This window comes from Anopheles funestus, chromosome 2RL (genome assembly GCF_943734845.2).
Source record: "Anopheles funestus chromosome 2RL, idAnoFuneDA-416_04, whole genome shotgun sequence".
Taxonomy (NCBI): domain Eukaryota; kingdom Metazoa; phylum Arthropoda; class Insecta; order Diptera; family Culicidae; genus Anopheles; species Anopheles funestus.
Genome location: NC_064598.1, coordinates 34,491,163 through 34,516,333, shown reverse-complemented (window position 1 = coordinate 34,516,333; position 25,171 = coordinate 34,491,163). Strand labels below are relative to the sequence as shown.

At 42.3% G+C, this 25,171-nt stretch overlaps 1 protein-coding gene across 1 annotated transcript in view; it reads right to left on the bottom strand.

Annotated features, from left to right (window-relative positions):
- LOC125761024 (uncharacterized) overlaps positions 1 to 25,171 on the bottom strand; it is a 151,638-nt gene that overhangs the window by 92,725 nt on the left and 33,742 nt on the right. The window contains exon 2 of the mRNA XM_049421758.1: positions 23,670 to 24,439. Coding sequence (XP_049277715.1) covers positions 23,670 to 23,912 — 243 coding nt within the window. The 5' untranslated portion in view covers positions 23,913 to 24,439. The remainder of the gene's footprint in view (positions 1 to 23,669; positions 24,440 to 25,171) is intronic.

Below are 25,171 nucleotides of genomic sequence, written 5' to 3'. Positions count from 1 at the left end.
TTCCAATTATCCTATATTCATGAAAAAACTTCTGCTTAAAATCATTTCATTGGAGTTGTAATTGCGAAAAAGCATTTAACACTTCAAAGTATCGCACCCCAACAATATGTGTGTCAACATTGCGTCATCAAAGTTAGAACAAGAAAAAGGCACGTTAATTTCGCACATGAAAAATATCATCATCTAGCTAATTTGAATAATGTTAACTATGACCCTACCCAAACCCTACAACATGGAAAGGGAAGTACCAACACTCGCACACACACACACAAAGCTGAGGATGGAATGGATTAAAGCCGAATGCATTTCGGCTGGCACACGCATGTCAATAGGTACCAACATAACAAAAAAACCAAACAACCTTTGAATGGTTGAATGATTGCTTACGGGTCGGGTGGAATGAAATGAAAGACCGAAAGCAATTTCATTTGATGAACATCCAGCCATAATGTGAACCGGAATCATGGTTCGTGCACGACCACGTACCGCACGCATACGCGACAAGCTGAGGGAAAAAGCTTGAGTTGTTGATCACATTGCATCGCTTTGATGGAAAATGAATGTTTTCCAAAAAGGTTCTCCACAGCACCGTACGGGGGATATTAGTGTGGAAGCGAATGAATAAGCGTCGCTTCGATGGTAGCCATTTTGGGATGGTTGTAGTGCGTTCAAGAGTACTGAGATTATTGCATGTGCCGCACCCCAATCACGCTCTAGAATGGGGGCTTATTCTGGGAAAGGGGCGAGAATGATGATCCAATAGTGTTGCGTCATGCGAGCTGATCATAGGGTATGTTTCGATCAATACTGATGATCTCAAGGCTGTTTTTAACCAGTTTTTAAAAGAGTTTATAGCTTTGGAAATTATCACTAATCAAGAAAATTACATTGGAAAAGTGACCAAAATATGAAGGGAAGTTTCGGAGCACGGAAATCAATCAATGTAACAAAGTCTTGAACATATCTTTCAACAAACCGAAAAGCGCCTCAAGCGTTGGATGTCAACGTCCAAACTGCCGTGACAAGGCACCGTAAGGGAGCGACTGATAAACCGACAAAACATGAACTCCATTACACCGGAGGCCATAGCCCGTCGTAACCCCGTAAGCGACATTTGCGTGTGCGTTAATTTCCCGTGGGAAACGGCGTTGATTAGCTTAACCACCGTGAGCGCTAATTGGATGAAAAGCAAGGATGCGATCAGAGTGAGGCAGCTTGGAAGAACTGGAATGCGTCAGTGCGGTGCCTGCAGACATGTTTGTTGCAAATATTGGTTTGTTTCAACTGCACCTACACCACTGCAAACAGTAGCTGAACCTCCAGAAGGGGATTATAATTTCACACCATGAATGTACACCATGAATAGTCGTCATCAAGAGGGAGCACAGAGTGCACTGTATTAACTCACTAGTTTCGTGTGGTGTAATATGCCCGGTATGATACACAAATAAACATCCCATAGCTCATAATTGTGATCCCGCCTGTACTATCATGGTGACTAATTTTTGTCATTCCTCAAGAGCGTGTGTGTCCCTGTGTGAACATTCCAACCAACGGCTGGAGAGCATTTCATCCATGCAATCCACAGACACACACACACACAAAAACATAATCATTTCCACACCCAAGCACATGCCGGTAAACTTCGTTATGTATTAACCCAGACAAAAGTACACGAAAAACTGTTGACTGAGTTTGCGAAAAGTGCTAAATCTGAATAAAACACTCCACAGCGGTGAAACTTCATCGATCCTCAATTGTTGTATTCGCGGGTGAATGTTTTGCATCGACTTTTCCCACTAAAGTCCGTGCTGTATTTGCACTGAATTTCTGCTCTCCGTGTGGCATCCGATTTAGTATTTCTGATTCTGATTTTTGTTTTTTGCTTGTTGTTGCGAGTACAGCTAAAGTTTCTCGATTTCGAAGCGTTTCGTGTTTGGCAAGCGTTGAAGTGGAAATGTTTGTTGGGGAAAAGTATTGAAATATACTTCATTTACTGTTTTCGCGTGTAAATGCGCCTGGTGGGTGAAATGCCAGACAATAGAAGGAATTTTTTTTCCGATTTTCCCATTTTTTCTGAAAACAGAAAAGTAGTTGAAAATTGTTTACAGCATCCAGGAACAGAATGGGAAAATTATATTTATTTTTTTTATGAAAATAAGTACGAGGATAGCTGATTTTTATTACACAAGTTGCTAACGTCTGAGGTTTGTAAATTGAAAAAAGCACACTAAAATAAAATGTTGCTTTATCTGGTGTTACTTCACATGTAGAGAGAAATAAAGTGTTATCTTACTGACTCGTAATCCTAATGATACATCGCTTCCTTGATAATGGAAAACACATTTGCAGCTCGTACGCTCATCTGCTTTCTCTAATGGCGAAATGATGAGGTCAGAAGGTGAAAACATCATTTCCAGATCATCCGCACACCCTACTAAATCATCTCGCCATCTGCCACCTCATTGTAACGAGTACAGTTTTGCTCCATCCAGTTAAGAACTTTATTTTTTTCATTCGTCCTCCCCTTAGGATTGTGTTTTTGTTAATGTCCCTTAACACAGCACCTACTCTTTTGACCGAAGAAACACAAATGTTACTTAGTGCTGGTTTTATTTCTTCTTAGGCTTCCTAGAAATAGCTTCGTTATGTGAAGCTGTATTCTAGTGCTGTTCAAAGTCCGACAAGTAAGTTCGCGCTCCGATTATGTTTGCCAGAGCGTAACGCAAACCCGGAACGCGTGTGTGTGGAAAAACAAAAGAAACGGCAAAGAATTTCAAGTCAAAGAGCTGAGTGTGTGCGCCACATTGAATACATTACGGATAAAAATAACGCCTCTAGGTTCTTTCTTTTCCATTGTACAAAGAATGGCTAACAGTGCATAGAGGAAACTACCTGTGAGCAATAGGGGAAAACAACATTACGCGTATGTATTTTCCCAATCCCACCTGAATCCATTTCATGTCGATCACCAAAAATCTTTCGTGACGCTATTTAGGAGGGACAGCATGCCACTTGTGTAAGAGACTTCACTTACCGGTACCGGTATGACAATATAGCGGCCCCAAAAGCTTGAATAGGCCCAGCAACGGCACTACATACTGACGCTAGGCTTATCGGTAAGTTACCAGCGGGGCAAAAATTCTGAGGGTACTTTGAAGGAGGGAGATATGTTTTTTCTTCTGCCTTTTTTTTTTTGGTGGGCTCAGCAACTCTTCTGCTCAGCCAACCATGACTCCAAGTCTAACCGAATGGCGCTGGGCCCTGTCTGTAGGTTCCGGTCGCCTAGTTGCGTTCGTGTAGGGTCGACGGTAGCTGTGTGACTTTGTCCGCTGCTGGTGCCGCTGCTTCGGTTGACCAACCATGCGGAGCATAACCAGAGTCATCAAAAAAAAACAACCATGGGTTGGGGTGAGCCTTCCAAAGGAACAAATGAAAGCGGCACAATGTGCACGAGGATATTGCTGTTCACATTCCGTCACACCGGAATGGCATTGGCAGTGCGTTTACAAGTAGCAAACAGTGAGCCACATTGCGATAGTAATTCTACACCATGGAAATGTAGCTCTGGCAGGCTGGTTAAACTCGAGGAACAGATTTATGAAGGAATGGTAATATCATTAGGTTGTTGTATTGTATTTTCTTAGTATCGAGAGAAAATAATGGCTTTAATACATTAAATTAATTTCCAGAGTCCCTGGAATTGAATATTAGTTTTTTTTCCTCCAAAATCTTAACCAAACTGAAACAAATCGGAGAAATGCGTTAAAAGTAGAAGAATAATTGTTTTAAAATTTATTGAAAAATATCTCTTAGGAAAAGTTCCTTGCAAAGGTTTATTGAAAAGGTGAAAAAAGTGGCAAAAATTTTGAAATGAACATATTTCTTTGACATCCCTCTCTTATTGGCTTTAACGATCTCAAAAGCCACCCTAGGCCATTTCTGGCTTACTAGACTTAATTTTAACGCGTACCCGGATAATCAATCCTTGCTACGCGGGACGGTCCTGATGAGATTTGATCCTCGGTCCTGCCGTGTGAACCGACGCCGGTTATCACATACCGTCTCGCCCCGGTTCTTTCACATAAATAAAGTTATTTCGAGGTGGCACAAACCATGGATAATTATCCCTCTATCTCTCATTTTGCAGCGAACTATTCTATTCAACTCGTGTGAAATGTAATGCGAAATATAAACAAAACGATGCTAGTTGTTCTATTCGTATCGGGAGCACAAAGTTGACCATAGAAACATGGGAAAATCTCGGAAAAATAGATTATAGAATTTCAATCTGAGAGATTTACATAGTTTTTTTCGTACTTCATATGCTTATCCGATAATCCGGGCTAAAAGCATGCTAGTGGGACATTTATGCTCGACAGCAGCAGCATTGAAGTACCTGAATGTTTCTTGCAGCACAAATTGCACCGTTACAGCTAATCGTAATAGAGCGTCAATAATCGCACTCATTCATCAATGTTCCAGTGTTTTAAGCTCGTATTGGCTAGAATTCACGCACCTGTATTGTGTGATGTAGATGCGAGAAAAACAATAAAACTACAGTTTTACAGCAAGCTTTCAGCAAAAAGGTCGACACGATATTTCTCATCAGTCTTCTAAACTGTAGCTGTATGAGGCGACGATAAAACTGTGACTAATTTTTGAAGTTAATTTGCGATGTAAAGAGAAGATGGAGAAAAACCCAAAATAACTACTCACTACAATCCGTCTGCCACTTGCTTACAATGGTAGACATCAGTCTCGTAAAGATTGAAGTGGGCTCGGTGAGGATAAAGCGCAACAAGAAGATCTGGAGGATCTGATCAGTTAATTGACCGGAAAATCGATTTCCCTGTCTTACCGATCGGAACGGAAACAACCACTGAATATGCCATATGGCACATAGAGCTGGAGAAGAAGATAGAAAAAACGCTAACAAAAAAGGTCGGTAGAGAATTCTATGGACCCATGAAACCTCACCCACCGAAGCTAGTAACGCATGAAATTGTGTTCTCTCTGCTCCCGAGATTGAACAGATTTTGGGGTGTGTATTTCGTAGATCATTGTGCCTTTAGAGCAGATACATCGTCCCCCTCAAACCACCCAGCCCGGATGTGCTCAAACTGACCTCCTTTTCGGACGTAAATGGCAACAGTTACTTACATTCGACCAAACACCGAAAAAAAAGGAAAGTAAGTACGCATGCGGTTTCTTCGGTGCGTTCGGGCGAATCGAACACTGATTGACGGACTGTCAGTCTGGGGCGACCGTTTAAACTGCCGGCCAATAAGCGGACGGTAGCCGCAGCGACATTCTCCTATCATTTCCTGTGCAGCTTTTGTGCCACTCGCGTACGATCTCGTTGCGCTGTGCGGTCCGGAAGTTTACCATGACAATTAAGCTTCCACAACGCACGGAACACACCGTTCCGTTCCGTTCCGGTGAATGTAAACCACAATTAAACAATCCACTTGCAACGGCATACTGCTCTGCCGTCTGGCTGAATTGCTGCAACCACAGACGTACGTAGCACGCGGCCCAAAAACCGCATCCACCCAAGTCGGCGAAGATATAACCGTGTCCAACGGAGCGCGCTTGGGTTCTGCAATTACACTGCACACGCAAGAACTCTCCACATTCTCTCTCTGCTTCTTCTCTTTTGCAGAGTAAAATGGTAGATTCTAATCGTATTAATAATAACTTCAAGATATGAAGTGACAGCAGGAGATACGTACAGACATTTGAAGTACCTGCAGGTACGTTCTGGTTTTCCATCAACCTAGAACAGTTGTCATTAGGGTACGCAGGATGACATCGGATACGGTTACTCTCTCCCAAAAGCCACAACATCTTCCGTTGTGCTATGCAGTAGGTACAACACAGTGGACGTTTCCGTTGCCCGGGGAAGATGGTGCAGTTTGCCAGTAACATTGAGCCATTGGCTCCCAGGGTGACTCAACTGTGAGTAGATTTTTGAGGTAGATGGCAAACACAATTAAATGGATCTCCACCACCTGAAGGTGAATGTTTTGCGGTTGCAATTTGTGCTAAAACATGTTTGGTGTAGACTATTTATATATCATTAAAATAATTTATGTTTTGTTAGTGAGAGTTTTGGAGAACTTGTTCCTCCAGTAATATCGAAAGCAGATACAAATTTTTATGAAGTAGGTTTCAAACACAATTAAACAGGCTTTTACACAGAGCAGTTTATAAATTGTTCATTAAATCGTTTTTTTTCAGATTATTTTTTTTTCTTAACAATGTTGATCTAAACGACTGCGTGCTTCACGTATTAAGGCAATTGAATACATTTTGTTATGGTTATTTTTAAAATATTAATTTAACACTAGAACTTCCGGACCAATTATTTTGACTGGAACGCTTCATTTTCATCACATTATTTTTTGAGGTTAAACAATCCTAAGGTAGTTGAACCTTGAGTTATACATATATATTTTATAGTACGGTCTTCAATAAACAATAAAATATACTCCAACTCTTCGAAATTGTTTGAAAATCAACCACGAAATAATACGCTTAAAACGCTTGATAATTCTAGGGTTTAATAACTTTTTTAAGAAAATGAATAGTAAATTACGACGTTCTTAAAACAATACAAAAACATGGGTAGTACTCACATATCCTTTTAAAAATCTAGTTCTCCACATCAAGTTATTCGAACTCACCTGTAAGCAGAAAGAGAATGAAAATTAAAAATCTATCTATGCTTTACCTTAAAAATTACTAACAAAAACTATTGAGAAGAAAATATGAAATTCTTTTTCATGAATTACATGACGAAAATATGAGGAATTGTTGGAAATACATCAGCTAAAAGAAACTATGGCGGTGAGCTTTTCAACTCACCGCCCAACCAATAAACTCCGGCGACCCTTCAACAATATACAGCCATTTTATCGAACTTTACTGCACGCACGTGTAATCGGGGTTTTATTTGTGTGTTGGTTGTTTATTCAAACGTATTTCCACTACATCAAACACTTTCCACAGTGGGTTTGATGGAAAACGAGTTCGGTGCGGTTGGAAGCCGCTTACGCAAATGTTAACGAGCTACATAATATGTTCGAACCTTTATTTTCAGACGGGGAATGGCCACACACACAGCTACCATTCAGGACACTACCCTGCTTTGTTAGGATCTCTCTGAACTAGTGAAGTGTAGGAACAAATAAAAAAAGGAAAACAAAACTATAGAAACGCCAACCGACAATAATTCCATGCCGGTCATCAAACCTGGCGTGGTGGGAACCTGTGTTTGTGGGTTTGGGGAAAGAAAATCAATCGACATGCAATAAAACCATAAAACCTTCGCGCCCGACAGCGACTATTTGGCGTTCATAACGTGTTCCCCCCGGAGGTACACAATCGCCCTGGGTAAGGTGTAGGCAACTGGGACTGGGTCCATTGCCTGACAAATGGTTGAGTAATATGCGCGGTCAGACGGTACATGCGGGAAGGTCACAAAAGGATAAATAGGACCAGTAGACGACACAGGTCCGCAGGATCGATCAAAGCGCTATTTTGGCAAATGTTTCTGGTCGCTATTTCACCACCAAATAGCGGTTGATGGAGTATATAAATTACAAACAATTGGTCATAAATAAAGAGTACAGCTGTGAGGTGCGCAGACTAAACTTATTGAAAAAGTTCGAACGAAAATGCGTAAACGTCGTAAATAACCCCGGCGAAACAACAAATTAGCGATGTAAGCCAACATTCAAATCAATATTGTGCCGTTGGCGTTCGTGAATGATGAACAAATTCTTAAAGCTCTGTCAAAAGCTTTACCAACACCCTGCGATTCTGTTATCACCTCGTTTGGTAGAATCGTTGTAGCCTTTTGTAATCTGAACAGGCCACCCTCGGAGTGACATCGGCCCGGTGGGGGGGTAGAATTCAGCCCCATCGCAAACGGCTGTCATCGCATTCAGTATGAAGCATTGTATTTTTCCACTCCATTTTACGTGGGTGCTAGTGCGCTTACCCATTCCACTGACATCGGTATCTCAAACAAAAAAACAGCAGAAAAAACCCTCACCCTAAAGCTTTTACTTGTCAATGTATTGCCTGCCCGTGTCAACACTCCTGCAGGGCGTTGATTACGGCACACACATGTGGAGAGAGAGAGAGAGTTGAAGGGCAACACAAACAAAGGCATTACAACGACAGCAGAGCAAAACGAAAAAAAAATCCATCCAAACGCAAAATAGCAAATGGTTTAGCCACAAAAACGATCTGTGTAAAGCTGTCGCCGTTGGTAACAGCGTTTTGGGAGCTTCCATTCGACGGGGCATTGTCACCGTTGGATGGCAATAAAATGTCCAACCTTTTCCACCATCCATTCTGGCACGATGGGCTTAGATTTGTGTGTGTGTATGTGTGTTCAGTATGTGGTTTTTTGGGATAGAAATAACCGATTGAAGGCACGGAAACAGCGTCACACTAAACACGCGCTCGTGTGGCACGTGTGGGACGGGGTGAATTAAGGTGAAACCCGGAGACTGGTTGGTGACAAAATGAACGAAATAACACAAATTATAGCCCATTGTTTCCTGGCCGATATTTTTCATTCTACAACGATCTCGCTTTGATGGGAGCAGATGATGATGGTCAGCGTGTGTGATGCAACAGCAGCACACCGTACCCGAGATCGAGGACAGATAGAACTTATTTTACAACGCACTGCCCACTCCGATCGTATTGTTCGGAGTGTAATCGGTGTTCCTATGCGGCATTCAAGCCGAATGGCGTATTTGGTCAGACAGTGGTTTTGTGAGATTTTTAAGTGAGAGTAAACGTCCTACTAAAACCATTGATTGATCGTATAACTTAGTCTCTGGCTCAATTGAATAGTGGTAAATGTAAATTAAAAATAAATATGTTTTTTGCTTTTTATTCAAGATTTATAATGTGATTTTCTTTCGGGCGGTCCGGTGGTGCATGTGATAAACGGCGCCAGTCCACACGGCCGGACCGGGTTCAAATCCCATCCGGACCGTTCCCCCGTAGCAAGGACTGACTATCCGGCTACGTGGTAAAATAAGTCTAGTAAGCCAGAAATGGCCGGCGTGACCTGTAAGGTCGTTAAGCCAAGAAGAAGAAGAATGTGATTTTCTCGTGAAACTAACGATAAATTAGGAAAGTGACAGAGTCACAATCTCTCTCTCTCTCTCTCTTTCTCTCTTTCTATCTTGTTAGCTTTAACGACATCTAAGCTCACGAGGGCTATTTTTGGCATACTAGACTTATTTTTACCGCGTAGCCGGATAGTCCTTGCTAGGGGGGGACGGTCCGGATGGGATTTGATCTCCGGTCCTGCCGTGTGGACCGGCGCCGTTTATCACATACATCACCGGGCCGCCCCCACAAAGAGTCACAATATGTATTATATATTTATTCTTAGTAATATGAATGGAAAATCAAGTCACAGGAAAATTGCAAGAAAAGTAATTATTTTATTGGAAGGAAAATTCACCAAACCATCTTACCGATTGGTAGAATGCAGTGATTTTGCTGCTACATCTTATAAAACTCTAACATCCGTAACAGCAAAACATCCAATGCCCAAAGCAACAACAACAACAAAAACCCGAACTCCGAACGAAATAACTCCGGAAAATGCCCCCGAGATAACTCCATCCCTGCTATCCCCAAAACTGTTCTTCCGTGGGGGCGGTTTCCGGTAGAACATCACCGGAAGCGTCTCGATCGGGTAGTGAGCGCAAAAACTTTTGGGACAAACCTTAAAGTCAATCTGCGATGCGGGAAAGCGCAACGAGTAACTTTCTTTACTGAACTGTAGTGCACACAAAAAAAAACTTGCCTCCCTGCAATACGGCTGCAGGGCTGTATTCGGGATGGAATTTGCTCTGACGCTTCTGGCCTGAAAGTATGCTGCCTGTGACTTCACAGCGTTGTTGTTTACTTCACTTGAGCAACTGCTCGTTTCCTAGCCATCGATTAAGGAGAAAACTCCAAAACTACCTTTTCTTGCTGGTGCACCACCACCGCCCACTTGGAACTTTCGTTCACACTTTTCCGGCACTTGTTTACCTATCCAGTTTCACGAAGAAATTGGGAAAAAAGACATCGAAGAAAACCCGTCCAGAATATCTCATAATCGTTCCCGGTTCTAGCAGGTTACGGGTACGGTTCGGCTTGCTACTAGCACTGCGGTAAAATGACAGTAACTGATGGTTTAATAATGACAAAATAAATGGGTTGCTCATTTTCATGCAAATTTCCACACCGGTGTCGAAATCTTCGCCCCCAAACCCGTGCATTGTGGTGATCATGCTGGTCGTTCACTAACACGCGGTTTTTCATATTTTACGATGCAAAATGGAGGTTCCGCGAGCAAAATGTTGCAGTTACTAAGAGTATAAACCCTTCGAATCTGGGTAAGTCAGTTACTCGTTGTGAATATTTAAGCGTATGGTGGACAGTGTCATCGTTAGTTGGTTTTTATTCCAATCCGTATGATTAATGTCCCGCAAGCGACTCACTCACTTTACCAGAGAGAACAGTTTTTCCAACAAATCTTGTGTGAGACGAATAGACTTCACATGGTGACTTAATAAAATAAAACGTAATAGGATAAAAATCGAACGAAAACAACTTGTTTATGCATGACGCAAAGGCGAACTGATTCTATTTAATAAAAAAAAAGTTCGTCTCAGTCTCTGGCATTGACATTCTCCGGAATTGAATAACTTTTCCTATCTGTCTTTTCAAACATTTCGCTACCCGTCAAGTGTCCAGCTTCGGCTTGACAGTTAGCACTGATAAAACTCTCCATCGAGTGCTGCTTGTATTACACTGCTATTGATTTCCACATCCTCCACCGGCTCTATCCACTAAACCGTCGTGGTCGGTGGTCGATGAGAGAACTCTCCCTTCTATCGTGTGGTTGAAGCTTTTCTAGTTAGGGTAAAGCGTTTACAAACGACCAAATGATGTTCGGCTCAAAGTGACAACAGCATCGAGCAATGGTCTGCGTATAGGGAAATTAGCACTAACCAAGAGGTTGGTGGTTTGGCAATTATTTTCTCATTGAAGTTTTGCACACTGTAGACGACGTAGAGTGACGCTACTAGCTAGGGTGCAAAGAACTTTTCTAATGATTTCGTTTAATGAACATATCCGTTCCGTTCGAAAATAATGCGAAATAATAATTATTGTAGGTTTAGGTATGTTGTTTAAATTTTTTAAATTGCGTGGTACTTTACTTACTCTGTAAATATCATTACTTTTCATGAAGACATTTAAAATATTTTAAATAAAATGAAAAATGTTCAGAAACATCTAGTTAAAGATGCATCAAATTTATTTTGATTATTGTTAAGTTATTAATTTTGAAGGTGTCTTAAAACTTCAATTGAACATTCAGCAATAAAGTAACACCTTTTCTTCTGTTCCAACATTTAAAATAAATTGATTTATTATTCAATACTTCCAACGATTACCACGTATAAAATCATCTCTTCATTTTTTATTAGGTACATTGCTTCTTCATTCTATTGCCATCATTTAGTATGCAAACTTTGATAAGAATATAAAATGTAATGTTGGCAAAGTAGATGTAGGGAAAACACTTGGTTAGAGCTGAAAGCTTTAGCAAAGCATTTGAATAGCTCTGTAAATTATTGTTCTACTGTCTATCCTACCTTCAACGATGTACCACCTACTAGAGTTCGATTTAAATAATTGCACCCCAGTCATCCTTAAATCGATCCCATCCTTGAAGCTGGCCATACCATAAAAGCCAAAAGCTATGGCCAGCTATTACCCATTATGCATACCAGCTCCAGCCACACACCAGTAACCGTTGCACATTTCCAATAAATGCCCCCCGAAAGCTTGTTTCTAACGTGACTTACCGAGAGCACATACCATGTAAAATCGTTACAAACTTGCACTTGCTGGGTAGCAAAATTTAAAACTATATGCACCTGCATCGCACGGTTTTGTGGGAAAATTTAAAATTTATACCCATAAATTTTCAATAAACACATCGAAAACAACGGCCAACGTGCCTTTTTCGTGTCGATGCCAAGGTGCCGGTCACACGACCAAAAACCGAACGAAGGTGTCGGTGGCAAGGAATTCTCGCGGGAAATGGATGTGGAACGATTCGAACATACACACACACTGGTGCTAAATATTTAATCGCAACCCATCGAAGACAGCATGGCACATGGGTAGTAACAATGTGAAGCAAAAAGAAGAAAAAATAACCTCGAGAAAAGTGTTGCATTTTCACCTTTTTTCTCCAAACTCCTTGTGAAATGCTGATGCAATGCATCGTCCTGTGCTGGGGTGCGGATTAAGCATGAATAGCAGGTTGGATTTGTTGCACTTTAGCGGTCTCAAGGTGCACTGCAACATAAAAGATATGCCTTTCCCTTCTCAAGGAAGCAGATGAAAGGGATGGGGTTTGTATTTTTGGTTCGTTTTCCAGTCAGCAGGTAAAATTTCAGCATGCACTCTGGGATACAAAAGCGTAACAACCGTCAACTCAACCTTTTGCATTGGTTTTCCCGCTCCTGCATCAAAGGGTGGTACAACCGAGTAAGAAGAAATAAAAAAAAGGATTTTTCAAAAAAAAAACAAAATGTCGTACCAGAAAGTGCAACGGTTTTCCGAATGGAACATAAAAGCAATATGGGAGATTTTTACCGTCCATGTAACGATACACATTTTCACCGATATGGAAAGGGCACACATCTGTGACACACTTGTGTGTTCCGCAAACACAACCACCAGGTTTTGATACGGAACGAAAATTGAAACACATGAAAAACAATGAGATATCGTTTGCCAAATTTGTGCTAATCCTCCGAGAGTCATGAAAACCTACCACCACCACTGTAACAAAGACGCTTGTTTTTTTGGGCTATATGTTTGATCGGTAGAACGGTAAGCAAAAGCTTCTCCAGAAGGTGAAAATTACCCCCAAACGGATGGCTTTCCTTCAGTGTGCTCTTGCTCACTCCTCTCTCTAAGGTTGGAGATTCTAAGGTTTTGTAGGGTTTTTTTTTCTCGCTCTCCCTTTTTTACTTCAACCATTCCTGTCCCGAATGTAGATGAGCTTGGGGATTTCCGCACACATTCCAGGACAAGAAATATCACGTTCACAGGAAAAATTTGTTTGTTGCTACTTCTTTGCTCGTTCTTTTGCTGAGTAGAAAACAAAACGCAACGACAGACCGCTTTTCCACCCATGGGAAAACCCATCGGCCGGTGGAGGGAAAAATATACTAAACCTTTTAGCGGCAATCAAAATTTAATACCTCATCATACACCGGCGTGCGTGCGTCTGGGAAGTGGTCTATTTTGCTAAGGTGTGCCGTGCCTACAACTTTACCACCATGAAGGGATGCAGGGATTTGGATTTTTTCCCCTTCCCTTGGGTTACTCATTGTGCTTAAAAGTACGCCCTGCACCATATTTTGTGCAGTGTGTGCTTTCTACACGTAAACAAACGCGCTCGGAGAAGCTCGCTTTTTGCTTGTGTGGTGAAAATTTCAACAATTCATCCATCAGAGCGTAAGATCCTCGTCCTATTCCCTTCCCGGGAGATGTGCATTCTCACGGGTGAATGTGTTGAAAAGAATGCGCAAAATTAATCAACTTTCTCAACACATCGGCTTGGGGTTTTTTTTTGGGGGTAGATAAAGTTTGGCTTTGCGGCTATTAAAGAGTCGTAAAATCTTTCCGATAATGAAATTCTATCACATTCCAACCAGTAGCTGGGTTATTCAACCAGTATTCGGAGAGTTTGAAATTTGTACATAAAAATATTTTTCTTATGTTTAAAATAAAACAACAATCCATTGATCCTAGAGATTCACAAAACTAGTTGTACGCTGTTTCCCTCTCATAAAATTCCATTAGTTTATTGAACAATCTTTCTTTTCAACGCGCTGCTGTCATTCACATGCAGTCTAACCACAAAAAACTTTCCTGTGAAAATGTAGGAAAGGGCAAAAGTTGGGCGCCAGAATGACGACAGCTTGCACAACTATGAAACAACTTTTTTTTCGGTCATCATTTTGTTTGACCACGACCGGGTGGTTCGAAGGTAAATTATGCTGCACCAAATGTGTTGGCGTTTTTGTGTGGGCGATTCTACGAGAGGACCATTGCTAACAAACATCATCACTTTTGCTGATGTTTTCAAATATGTTCCATCAACTTTTAACCACAAATTCCAGTTGAGTACGTCATCGGACAGTTTTTCTTCATATAAAGAAATATTATTTTTTTTCTTAACGTAAAATGTGGTTTAAATTATTTCAAAAACATCGTTTCGATATATTTTATCGCTTACCTTTCTACTAACACGGTTGCCACACCTGAACAGCATCCCCGACCAAATTCCAGTACAGAAAAATGCTTTCATGTAATGATACATGTACCGAATGCATTGCTGCTTTCATCCACAAAAATACCTTTCTTCTTCCATCGCTTCATCGCTTCCATTTCAGTGGACCAAATTCGATACGGCACGAAATCCAAGCTCTCCAGCATGTTTCTACGACCCTCCGTTTATTTTCTCTCTCTGCAACCCTACCAACCCTCAACCGAGCTGAAGATGAATCGCTTTCACAGCGGACGGGAAACTAATCCGAAACCGTACCTTTACGAGCCGGTTCCTTCTTTTCCTTGTTTTCACCACTCTCGAACGGGTCTTCAATATTTTCCGACGCCGATATCTTACCAGGGCGGACAAACGGCCTACCCCAACGAACCGTATCCCAACGTATCTACCCTGAAAGAGGGAGGGTCGCTCTCCCTTTCATTCAAGTGTTCGTCACCCGGCGATGGCTTCCATTTCGACAATCCGGCGAAGTAAACCAATCACACTTGAGCGATTTTTTTCCGTTTTCGTCCCTTTCCACGGAGCGGTTCACGGACGTTGGAAAATTGTGACAAAGGCACACTCTTCACCGTAACACTTCACTGACAACACTTGTAACCATGCCGTCTTTAAGAACGTGTGGGGCGGCTGATGGAGTGAAGGCCTTACGCTTCACAATCCGGTCGCCAATTTATCAAATCCTTACAACAAATCCTTCGACATTAGTGGAGGATTTATTTGCTCGATTGGTCTGGCGAGACATAATGTTTTTGTGGGTCGGGATTTGTCGGGTGTGGACTACCGAAAAGGAAGTTAATATTTTGCTAGAACATTGAAGAAGTCTAACATTAGAAGTTTGCACAAGAGCTTCGGGACACAAAAATTTTAGTTATGATGAAAGAAAAAACTTTAAGCAGAAATTATCTATGTGAAGAAGAAACCATTCTTAAAGAAAAGTTGTATCGTTTAAAGTATTATTTCACCCGTTTGTAACGATCCAACATTAGCCAAAGTTGACATCGCTCATAAAACATACCATGCGTCTCCATTCGCGCTCGTTCGCGTTCCATCTAACGAGATTCGTTACCAACTCCTAAAATTCCACCTTCCAGTACTAATTAAGAAGCAGCATTCCAGCAGTTTCGGCATTTGGAGATATTTTTTCTCCCTTCAACAAGACCAAAAGAAGAAAAAAAAAGCATCCTTCATACCCTAACGATGACGAGCTGATGATGATGGTCATGATTCCACGTCGGCGCGTCCTTTCACAGGGAATTAATTGCCGGCCACTTTATCACTTCGAGGATCGTTTCCACTGTCGAAGGTTTGTGGGCAAGCGGATGGCAAGCGGTTTTGATAAAAGTGCTTACTTGCTGGAAGAAAACTCATAAAACGCCTGGTAAAATATCAACGGGAATTGCTTTCATTAGCCCGTTTTATGTGAAGCGGTTTTGTTTGCGAGTGAGAGAAAGCAAAAAAAAAGAAGCAGACGGAAACGGAACCGGAACTGGAGGAAGTTTTGCCAACACTCGACGCTCGGTAAAAAGTGCTTCATATAAAAAAAAAAACAGAACAGAAAAAGGAAAAGGAAAACGTGATAAAAAATATTGGAAAAACAAACCGACAACCGGTTAAAGTTGAAGGTTTCTATTTGATTTTGTCTCGTTTCGCACTTTAGTGCTTTTCGGGAGGAAGTTTCCTTTTTATTCGTGTTTTTCTTTTTTTCGTTCAAGCAAAAGTACCGACAGATGCTGCTCGATAATTTGATGACTAATGCTGTCCAAACGGAACATCGGAAGGTCCTCCAAATGTTTCGTCTCTTGCCTGACAAAACACTATAGCTTCCGCAACAGTCACTGGAGAAGCTGGGGAAGAAAAGCTTCACAAACGCTATGCACGGGTGGATCTAAAAATCTTTAATTATTCACACTGCAGTAAAATGAATTTGTGTGCCGGACACTATGGGGATTCGAGATCAGCTTCTTCATGCTCGCCGTGCTGACGATGGTTTGTGTTTACGATCATTATTTATGTTGGACATCGTTCTCCAACGGATGATGGTGCAGTTTCGTGATGAAACATGCAGCAATTAGATGTTTCTAATTGAATAATAAATGAAACACTCGAAATGCGTCTTGTGCTTAGTGCACGGTAAGTAGATTATTGGAAGTAGGGTTAGTCAGTTTTGCTAGATTGTATGTACAATTGTTCCATTGTAATCTAATGGAGGAATGAAGATGCTCCAAATTAAATTATATTGCAAAATTTGTAAACATAATTTTATTTGTTAAATAATACCTTATTCTGGTTTAACATTTTCACAAAAAAAAACCCAAAAATTTTCATTGATATGGCAGCTGCCATAGGAACAATTTTAGTATTATATTATGTATTAGCTTTTCATTATGAAAGCAAGCTCAACAAGATCCTCTAATGAGGTTGCTGTTCATGCTTATGTAACCTACATTGAATCTGTACAATCAAACTCATCCGATACGCCCACCAGATTTTCTATCGTGAAACAAAACCGGACAAAATACGTTCCTTTTTCCACACAAAACAATTGACCACCGGCGAATGCTGTCACCATGCTGTTTTCTTAGTCTATCAAACCCCGTCGGTGGGGTTCAATTTCAATGCACAATGTTGTCCCCATTCGAGAGTGAACCACTTTTCCATCGCACTGCCATTTACGCAGACAACAAGTTTTCTCCTGAAACAAGTTTCAAGCACGGGAGGCGTGAAAAGCTGATCCCATTTAAGCCGTCTATTCTATCTACGCTTTCCACTGTTTCCACTAGACACATTTTCCACCGACGGTGGTCTAGTTCCCTGTGTTTGCAACAATACACAGTACCGCGGCACTAGAAACAGAGCATATACTATTGATTGCAATTGCTCTGATAACTTTCTTTGCAGACGCATCGGAACGCAAACGGCACTATGTACAGTTTTGCAACAGGCACATTGCATATTGGCTAAGGCGGAAGCATACATTGGTAGCCACGGTAGGAAAGTAACGAGTACACACACACACATACTTTGCTATTGCAGCTGGGAAAATCGTCCGATGCAACGATGGGTCCAATCGTACCGAACAACAAAACCCGATACATTCCCACAAACGGTTAAATATTCGCTCAGATAAATAAACAAACAAGCAAACAACAGTACTTGCCCTTTTCCCATTTCCAACTTCTCTTTAGCCGTTGCATCAATGAGTAGGGGGAAAAAGCAAAAAAAAAGGGAAACTCTACCATGAGCAAACATTTGCTGCATTTACGACGCAACGGACACAATCGTTTGTGCCCGATCTTCCCCCATGCGTTCATAACCTCCCACTAGTTGTTTAGTGTTTTGCTCTGGAAAAACTCTTTCTTCTTCTTCTGGTCCGAGAAAATGCTCTCCATAGGATAGGTATTGAGCTGATGGGATGGTCACAAGAGTTTATACACATGTATGTTACACTATCAGCACAAAACGTCGGGATCACCTTTTAAGAGAAAAGGCTCCAAATTTAGTTTGCTTCCGTGCTTTATCACCTCATCCTAAGTCTTGCTAGAAGTGAGCTGAGATTTTGGTAAATCTGTATCGTTTGCCGTCCATCCCAGAGCGTAAACATTTCTCATTACAAAAAGAGCTATCTTGCCCAACAGTAAAAAGTTCAAACAAAAGTTTTAGCCAAACGATTTATCGAAATCCTACCCATGAGATTTCCAGTTTTACCAACCATGGGTTATGATAGGTGAAATGTGAAATATTTCTCACACAAGCGAAAACAAGGTTTCAGTTTAAATGCACGGGTTGTATAAATTTTCCTAGAAATGGTCCGTTCAAACATATATACAGTGTGCGGACATTTCATTATCGCTAAAAGCACATTCAGTCAACCAAATAAATTAATCATTCCCGTTTCGAACCATGATAGCAGCCATCGAAGCCCCAAAGCCTGCCCAAAAACTTTCTGAAGGAAAATCTATCATTTTGCAGACTATTTGTACTGCGAATGAACGCTTCCGAACTGATTCATCCGAATGTCTCCGGATTGTTTGCCCGAAAGGGGGACATGGTTCCAACCATTTTTCCTTCACCCTCGCCGGATAGTTCTTACCCATATGGCAAACAAACTCGAACCTAGCTGGCGCCAGTACGGTTTGCGACGGGTTTAAGATGACCGTCCCAACGGTCGTCTATAGCGATCAATCTAGACCAGTTGGCTCCAAGTATTCGGGCGCTCCGGAATTATGCTCATGATAGGATGCCTGCAAAACGCAACGTTCGGTGATGACAGCCCGCAAGAAAACCGACCCAGCAGCGGACCTCAGCAAACTTCCCAAAAGCAACATAAACGTCATCATTAAACATGTATCAAATAATTAACAGCATATGTCGGTCGATGGAACGTCGAGACGATAAAGCGTCAACTGGTGTGTATGTGCAGTTGGTGATGGAATCGATTCGTTATAGTTCCGCTTAGCAACTTCAAGCTAGGCAGCTTTAGGGTTGGTGGATAATGTCGTGTACGATACTGCAATGTGCGCGTTTATAGAGTACACGTATTTATTGCCACAGATGGGTCTCGTAGTACATATGCCATAATGCCATGAAACGCATTAAGTTCGAGTTTGTCGAGTTTGGTTAGTAGATGTCTAGTAAGATAATAGTAGTGTATAAACCCAAAGGAATGCAGTGTATTCAAAACCAAATGTCACTTACATTTGACATTGTCAAAGTGACAGTTTAGCGGTTAATAGTAGATCGGAATAACGTCAAACATTTTGTAAACAAAAACTAGTTGACATTTTGAAGGGATTATTATTTAATTTTATGTTAGCTTTCTTTTCACCGAAACTAAGGTACAGGTATTATGCTTTTTTGACACTCTTCATAAGTCCTTATGTCTTTAAGATGAATAAGTTATTTTAAATGTAACAATGTCGAAAATGTACTCGGTTGTAAAATTTATAGAACTATTTTTTTAACTTGAATGACATAGCGACCACTAGGACAATGAGCGTGCATGTTTCAATAGTAGATAGGATGGGTACGCAACGAAGACACGGTAGATAGATGGGCAGAGCTGCAAGCTTCGTGAATCATGAATGATTGAAACATGTTTACAGCAATTACGCCTTCTCGTACCCGTTCCGTGCCTCATTGATTGCGCAATCGTGTCGAACCGGTTCGAGGTCAGCCAAGCTGACAGATCTACGTAGTACAGTGTCAAACCAGGAAACCGGGGTACGTTTAAGAAGGAAAGGAGGAAGGTTTATGACGGGGATATGAAAGGAATACCATACCTTCGCATTGCCACCCGGTCGGAAAAGGGGTTGAAGTTTATATTCTAAGCATAAAACAAGCTGTATGCTTACGGCTAGCACCACACCACAGCATAACTCGGATGATCGTACCACAGCTGTCGCAATCAAACATGATGGCTAAACCTTCATCACAAACATACTCCCCCACACACACACTCTGTCTCTCTGTCTCAAACGCACACCACCAATCCACTAGAGCGGTTGGAGAGTTCATAAAATTTGCATTCCCCCTTTTCCACCTTGCCTTACTTTCATCCTCAAATTCCCGAACTCCTTGTGAGAAAACTACGCCGCCAACCAAAGGTTGATGGATGGGTTTCGTTGGATGATGAATGTGATCAGCTTTTTATTGGCCATCCTCGTCAGGCTGGACCGCCACCTCCCCCCGCAAAAAACGAACGCAACTAGCAGGAAGGAAGAAATCCGCGTGGAGTAAGTGGCCACCAGGAAAAACGGAAAAAAGGAAAACCTACACGAGACAACCAGGGTACAACCACATGTTTTGCCACCATTTCAAACGCCCCTGCACGAGTTGAGTGCAATGAAACTTCGTTCAAGCGCACCGGGTAAAACCTCATTCATATTACATTGGATTTTATTTGCCCACTTTATGGAGATGGAGTTGGAAGTCAAGGATAATGTACTTTCGTGTCTTTCGGTCGACGTTGTTTGGCAGGTTTCAACACCCTAACTTCTGGCTTAGGAAGAGAAGACAAAAAAATGGGACCCATCACTATACCCAACTCCAGTGATCCCAACGATACATTCATTTCGCTCACGCGTTTTGCCACACTATTACTCCTTTTCTTGATTTTGGGGAGGTGAAGAACATGGAAGGGTGAACACGTTCAAAGTACTTATTCGCGTAGTATTTACCGGATGATGGTTATGCTGAGTGCTTTCTTCGTTAACGACAATCAAGTTTCCAGAACGCTTAGTCGCGCGCAATATAGCGAGATATTGTAGATGAAGCCGTAGATCGCCCAGTACATTGGTCCAGTTATGTTGCAATTGTTGTTACAAAAGGAGAACAACTTCTTATGACAAGAAGAAGAGATATTTTCAATTTAAAACTACATAAGTAATTATTTTCGACACCAAGCAATTGTATCGAACTTCTCGGAGTTTTGAAAAAAAAAAAATTATTCTCTTAAGAAGAATTACAGCACTGAATTTTTGTAATGAATTTCTCCCTTCACCCTAAGACATGAAGCAGAAAATTAATCATCCCAACTCGTCTTGGTGAGATTGGTAGGAATCTTAACAACCGGAAATTATGGCAAGTTGTTTCGAGAAACTTTATGCGTTACATTTTCAACTCGTTCCGTTGATTCCAACCGTCGTAAACCTCGAGTTAAGAATATTTTGAATAATGAGAGGCATTAGCTGATAATAAAACGAAAATGTTATCATGATTGCCTTCCAACGAGAAGGAAAATTGGCGCAAAAAAGTATCATTTTTTGCGTAGAGTTGGGTTTAATTTTCATTCAACTTTTTGTTAAGCTTCAATTGCTTTCAAAACAACTTAGCGAACAAATTGAAATCCTTAACATTTCGATACGATTTGAAAAGGTCACTCGATTCGTAACTAACATCACACAAACAACCTTCGATGTGTCGTGTCAGCGTATGGACCATTTTTTTGAGCAAAACTTGTTACATTTATGCCACTAGCAAAATCCATAAAAATGTTGTCCCATCGAAAACCATCGTCTATAATTTTGCACCAGCTTGCACGCCATGATGGAACTGATTTATATGACAGGGCGTAGTTTCGCAGAACCAACATACAATGTTGATCACGTTCGGATCGTTGGAAGTGATCAAATGCAATCAAGAGTTATGGGTGCTATATCATAAAAATTAACTACACTCTGCCAAGACAAGTTGCAAGTGCGGACGGAGAAGAAGAGAAAAACTATCCAAACGTACCGCACATTAATCAGTGCATCGAGATTTCGGACACTCGTGTTTGCCGCCCTAGAACATGTGTCCACCGGCTTCACTATTGAACTATTGGTGGCATGGTTTTTGGGACTAGAGAGATGGTTTAAGTTCCCATCCACTTAGGAAGATCTCTAAGGGCAAGCTGACCTAGAACCGTGTACTGCACGAGTACGTAAATTAATTCCCAACTCGTTACCCTGTCGGGATCTGTATTGACAAGAAGATTAAAGATGCATGGCTAAAAACAAACACCATCACCAACGAGACATGGATGAATTACACCATACGCCAAATACTTCACAGTCATCGCGGTTCGCTGTTTTCCGGGACGGTTTTTTTTGCAAAAGGCTTGATGAGTTTCGACATCGAGTCGATTGCATCTTGGCGTTAATCGGCACCAATTACTCTTCCGTTCGCTAATCGACGGTGATCATTTACCAGCGCGGCGATGGAATGTTACCCAGGGGAAAAAGCATCTAATCGAAAGATCTCGTTCATTGAGTGTCGATCGATAACCCGTAAGCAATGTTACATGCGTTACAAATCGATAGTACAATTCCATAATGCGAGCCGCCAAAAATACCACCGCAACCAAGCCGCAATGTTCGAACAGCATCTCAGGCTCATCTTTTGCTACCCGGGGGTTTTGTGCGCGCTTCCGTCATGCGATCCCGCCGCCACCGCAAAAGGCAAAACAGCGCAATGGTGTCAGATTGCCAAAGTGATCTGCATCTGTGCATATTAATATGCAGTTGAACTATTTCGCACGTTTCTCACCTCCAAAACGAGCCAACGATCAGCTTCAACACGATCGGTAGGGATTAGTTTCAAATTCACCCCAGCGATGCAACGCGGGCGTGTCGGGTGTCAGCCTGAAAGGTGAAACACTAGCCGGAAAAGTGTCGCACTAGATGGAAACGAAAGACAATTTATAATTAGCTGATAGGTGACGCAGAACGTACCGGGTCCGGGACCATCGTAGGCCAAATATCAAACCATTCGGTGCGTTCGTTGCCTGAGGATTATGATGGCCGTGGATTGGATTGTTCACCCAAACGGATCCAAACGGTCCCCAATTTGAGTCGGCGTTGAACGATGCTGTGGCAGCGTGGCTGCTCTTCACGCGAAACAGGTACCGAATAGATAGATTCCACCGCACACAGCAAACGCGCCGCCCTTCGCCCAAGGTTGCGACACAGAAATGCCAACAACCATGCATTGATGCCGTCCCCATGCTAAGGGTCCCATGCCGAATCGACTGATCTTCTCCGCGACCGATCGAAAAAGGGACGCACAACTGCAACCTGAGCAGCATTTGGAACTGGGCAAGGTTTGCACAGCAAGCAACGGTGATGATGGGCGAAACACACACCAATTTCTAAAATTACAGACGTCCATTGCACCGCGCATACCCCGGTAGTACTCCACCGGACAGTTCGATGCTGTGGAACCATTTTTCAACCCTTCGGCACTGTGGCCACTTCGCAAAATGCTCGCGTCATCGGCCGCGGCCGCTTTCCTATAGCAGTGCCGCCAATATTTATAGTCGATTGTGACCGAAAGGGAATGAATCTTTTTTAAAAATAGGATTGAATTAGAGAGAATGGGTGCGACCGTCCACACAATCGTCATGATGATCGCCATAATGCCAGCGACACCGAGCGACACGATGCCGGACGCCAAATCGAAGCAAAAGGTCTCTTTTGGCATGTGTGTCCAATGTTCGATATAATTCGCGATGTATTGCGGCTTATGCACCGCCGAGGCGGAGGGAAAACGCTTAATTCGCAGACTTGGCTTTAGCACGTTGCGGTATTTATGCAAGTCGTTAGTTATGTGAACGAATTCATATCGCCATTCCAGATTAGTAATTTGTCTGTCAGGTAAATCTATCTGCAGTTGAGATCTTCGTAAATGTATCATTTTAGAACACAACTAAAAGAACTCCAATTCTGTCAATTTTCTGAGTTTTCCCCGCAAAGGAAAAATTTAAACAAACTGAAATGAAACTTACCTCTTCTTCGTTGCTGGCCGTATTAACGGAATCCATACTTTGCGACAATGCCAACGGTGCCATCGGTGTCATCTGTCCCATCGAGCTGTCCATCTTGAGGTTGCCGGTGGCCGACTGGCCGGTCTGTCCGAGTCCGGTGTGGTTGTTGTTCGCTGCGTTTACTGCGTTCACGTTCAGCGCACCGTTCATGGACGGACTGCTGACAACGGCGTTCGACTGTGCTACGACCGGCGAGCTAAACATCGGCGGCTGCCCAACCCCAACTGCAGGTGTTCCGGTGCTACTGGTCGGATTCGTAGCCAGCGGCGATTGGCCGGCTAGTGCACTAGCAACCGATACGGAAACTTGGTTCGGTTGCGGTGAGATCGATTGTTGAACCTGCTGTTGCTGCTGCTGCTGCTGCTGTACCTGCTGCGTTTGTACGTCCGAGCTTATCGATTGCTGATGGTGTAATTGCTGAAGGTGTTGTTGCTGTTGTTGCTGCTGCTGCTGTTGATGATGATGTTGATGGATCTGATGCTGCAGCAGGGCGGCGGCGGCGGCGGCAGCGGCAGCGGCCGATGGATGCGCCGGGACGAGGCAGTTGCCGAGGGCCGGAAGGGCAGCCGCCGCGACGCCGGGCAGCGCGGTCGTGCGGAGTCGCTTCGGCGATAGGACCTGCGGGCCGCTCGCTACCGTAATCTGCGGCGCTGGCCTGCGTTTCACCACGGTCGACGAAATGGTGACGGAATTTACTGACGCGCCACTGAATCGAACACCATGTGTCGATCCTATAACAGAGGAAAAAATGTTCATTAGTTTAAAGTAGTAGAAAGGAAAAGAAAAACGATTTCAATATTTAAATTATACCAGATTTCATGATCGAAATTCCACTGAACATAATCCTTCTATAATTACTACCGTCATCCATTACAGTTGCACTAGCCGTCGCAAAGTGGGTTAACCCTTGTGGTCAAGCTGTACTGATTGCCGTTGGAATGTTATGATTAAGATCTGTATAATTAATTCGATCCAGTGCAATGAAGGTTTGGATTAACTCTAAGCCATCGTGCCATATTAACCTCGTCTACGGTCCACCTCTGCCACGCTGCGATCGTCCAGCTGCTTGTCGCCTCGATATGTGAGAACTCGCACGTAGATTATGTGAATGCAGCGCACATAAACCATTTCAACCCATGGGAGAGCAGATACGACCGTATGATTTCCCATAATTCGTCAAATAATTAATGTTAGTGCGGCACGACGACACAACACTAATGGTAGGAAAATCGACCACGACGGATGTCACACTACAAAACGCAGATGGCACATTTCATAATTCTAGCAATCCAATCGGGAAGAGTCGGTGAGGTGAGAAGCTGTTGCTGGAGGTACTGTAATCTCATACCATATTATACCATACTAAAGTTTATGACTTTAACAATTTTAAGATATATTTTAACTAAGACCGTTTTCTTTCATATTCGAACGATCGAAAAAAAATGGAGCAGCAAGCAAACACG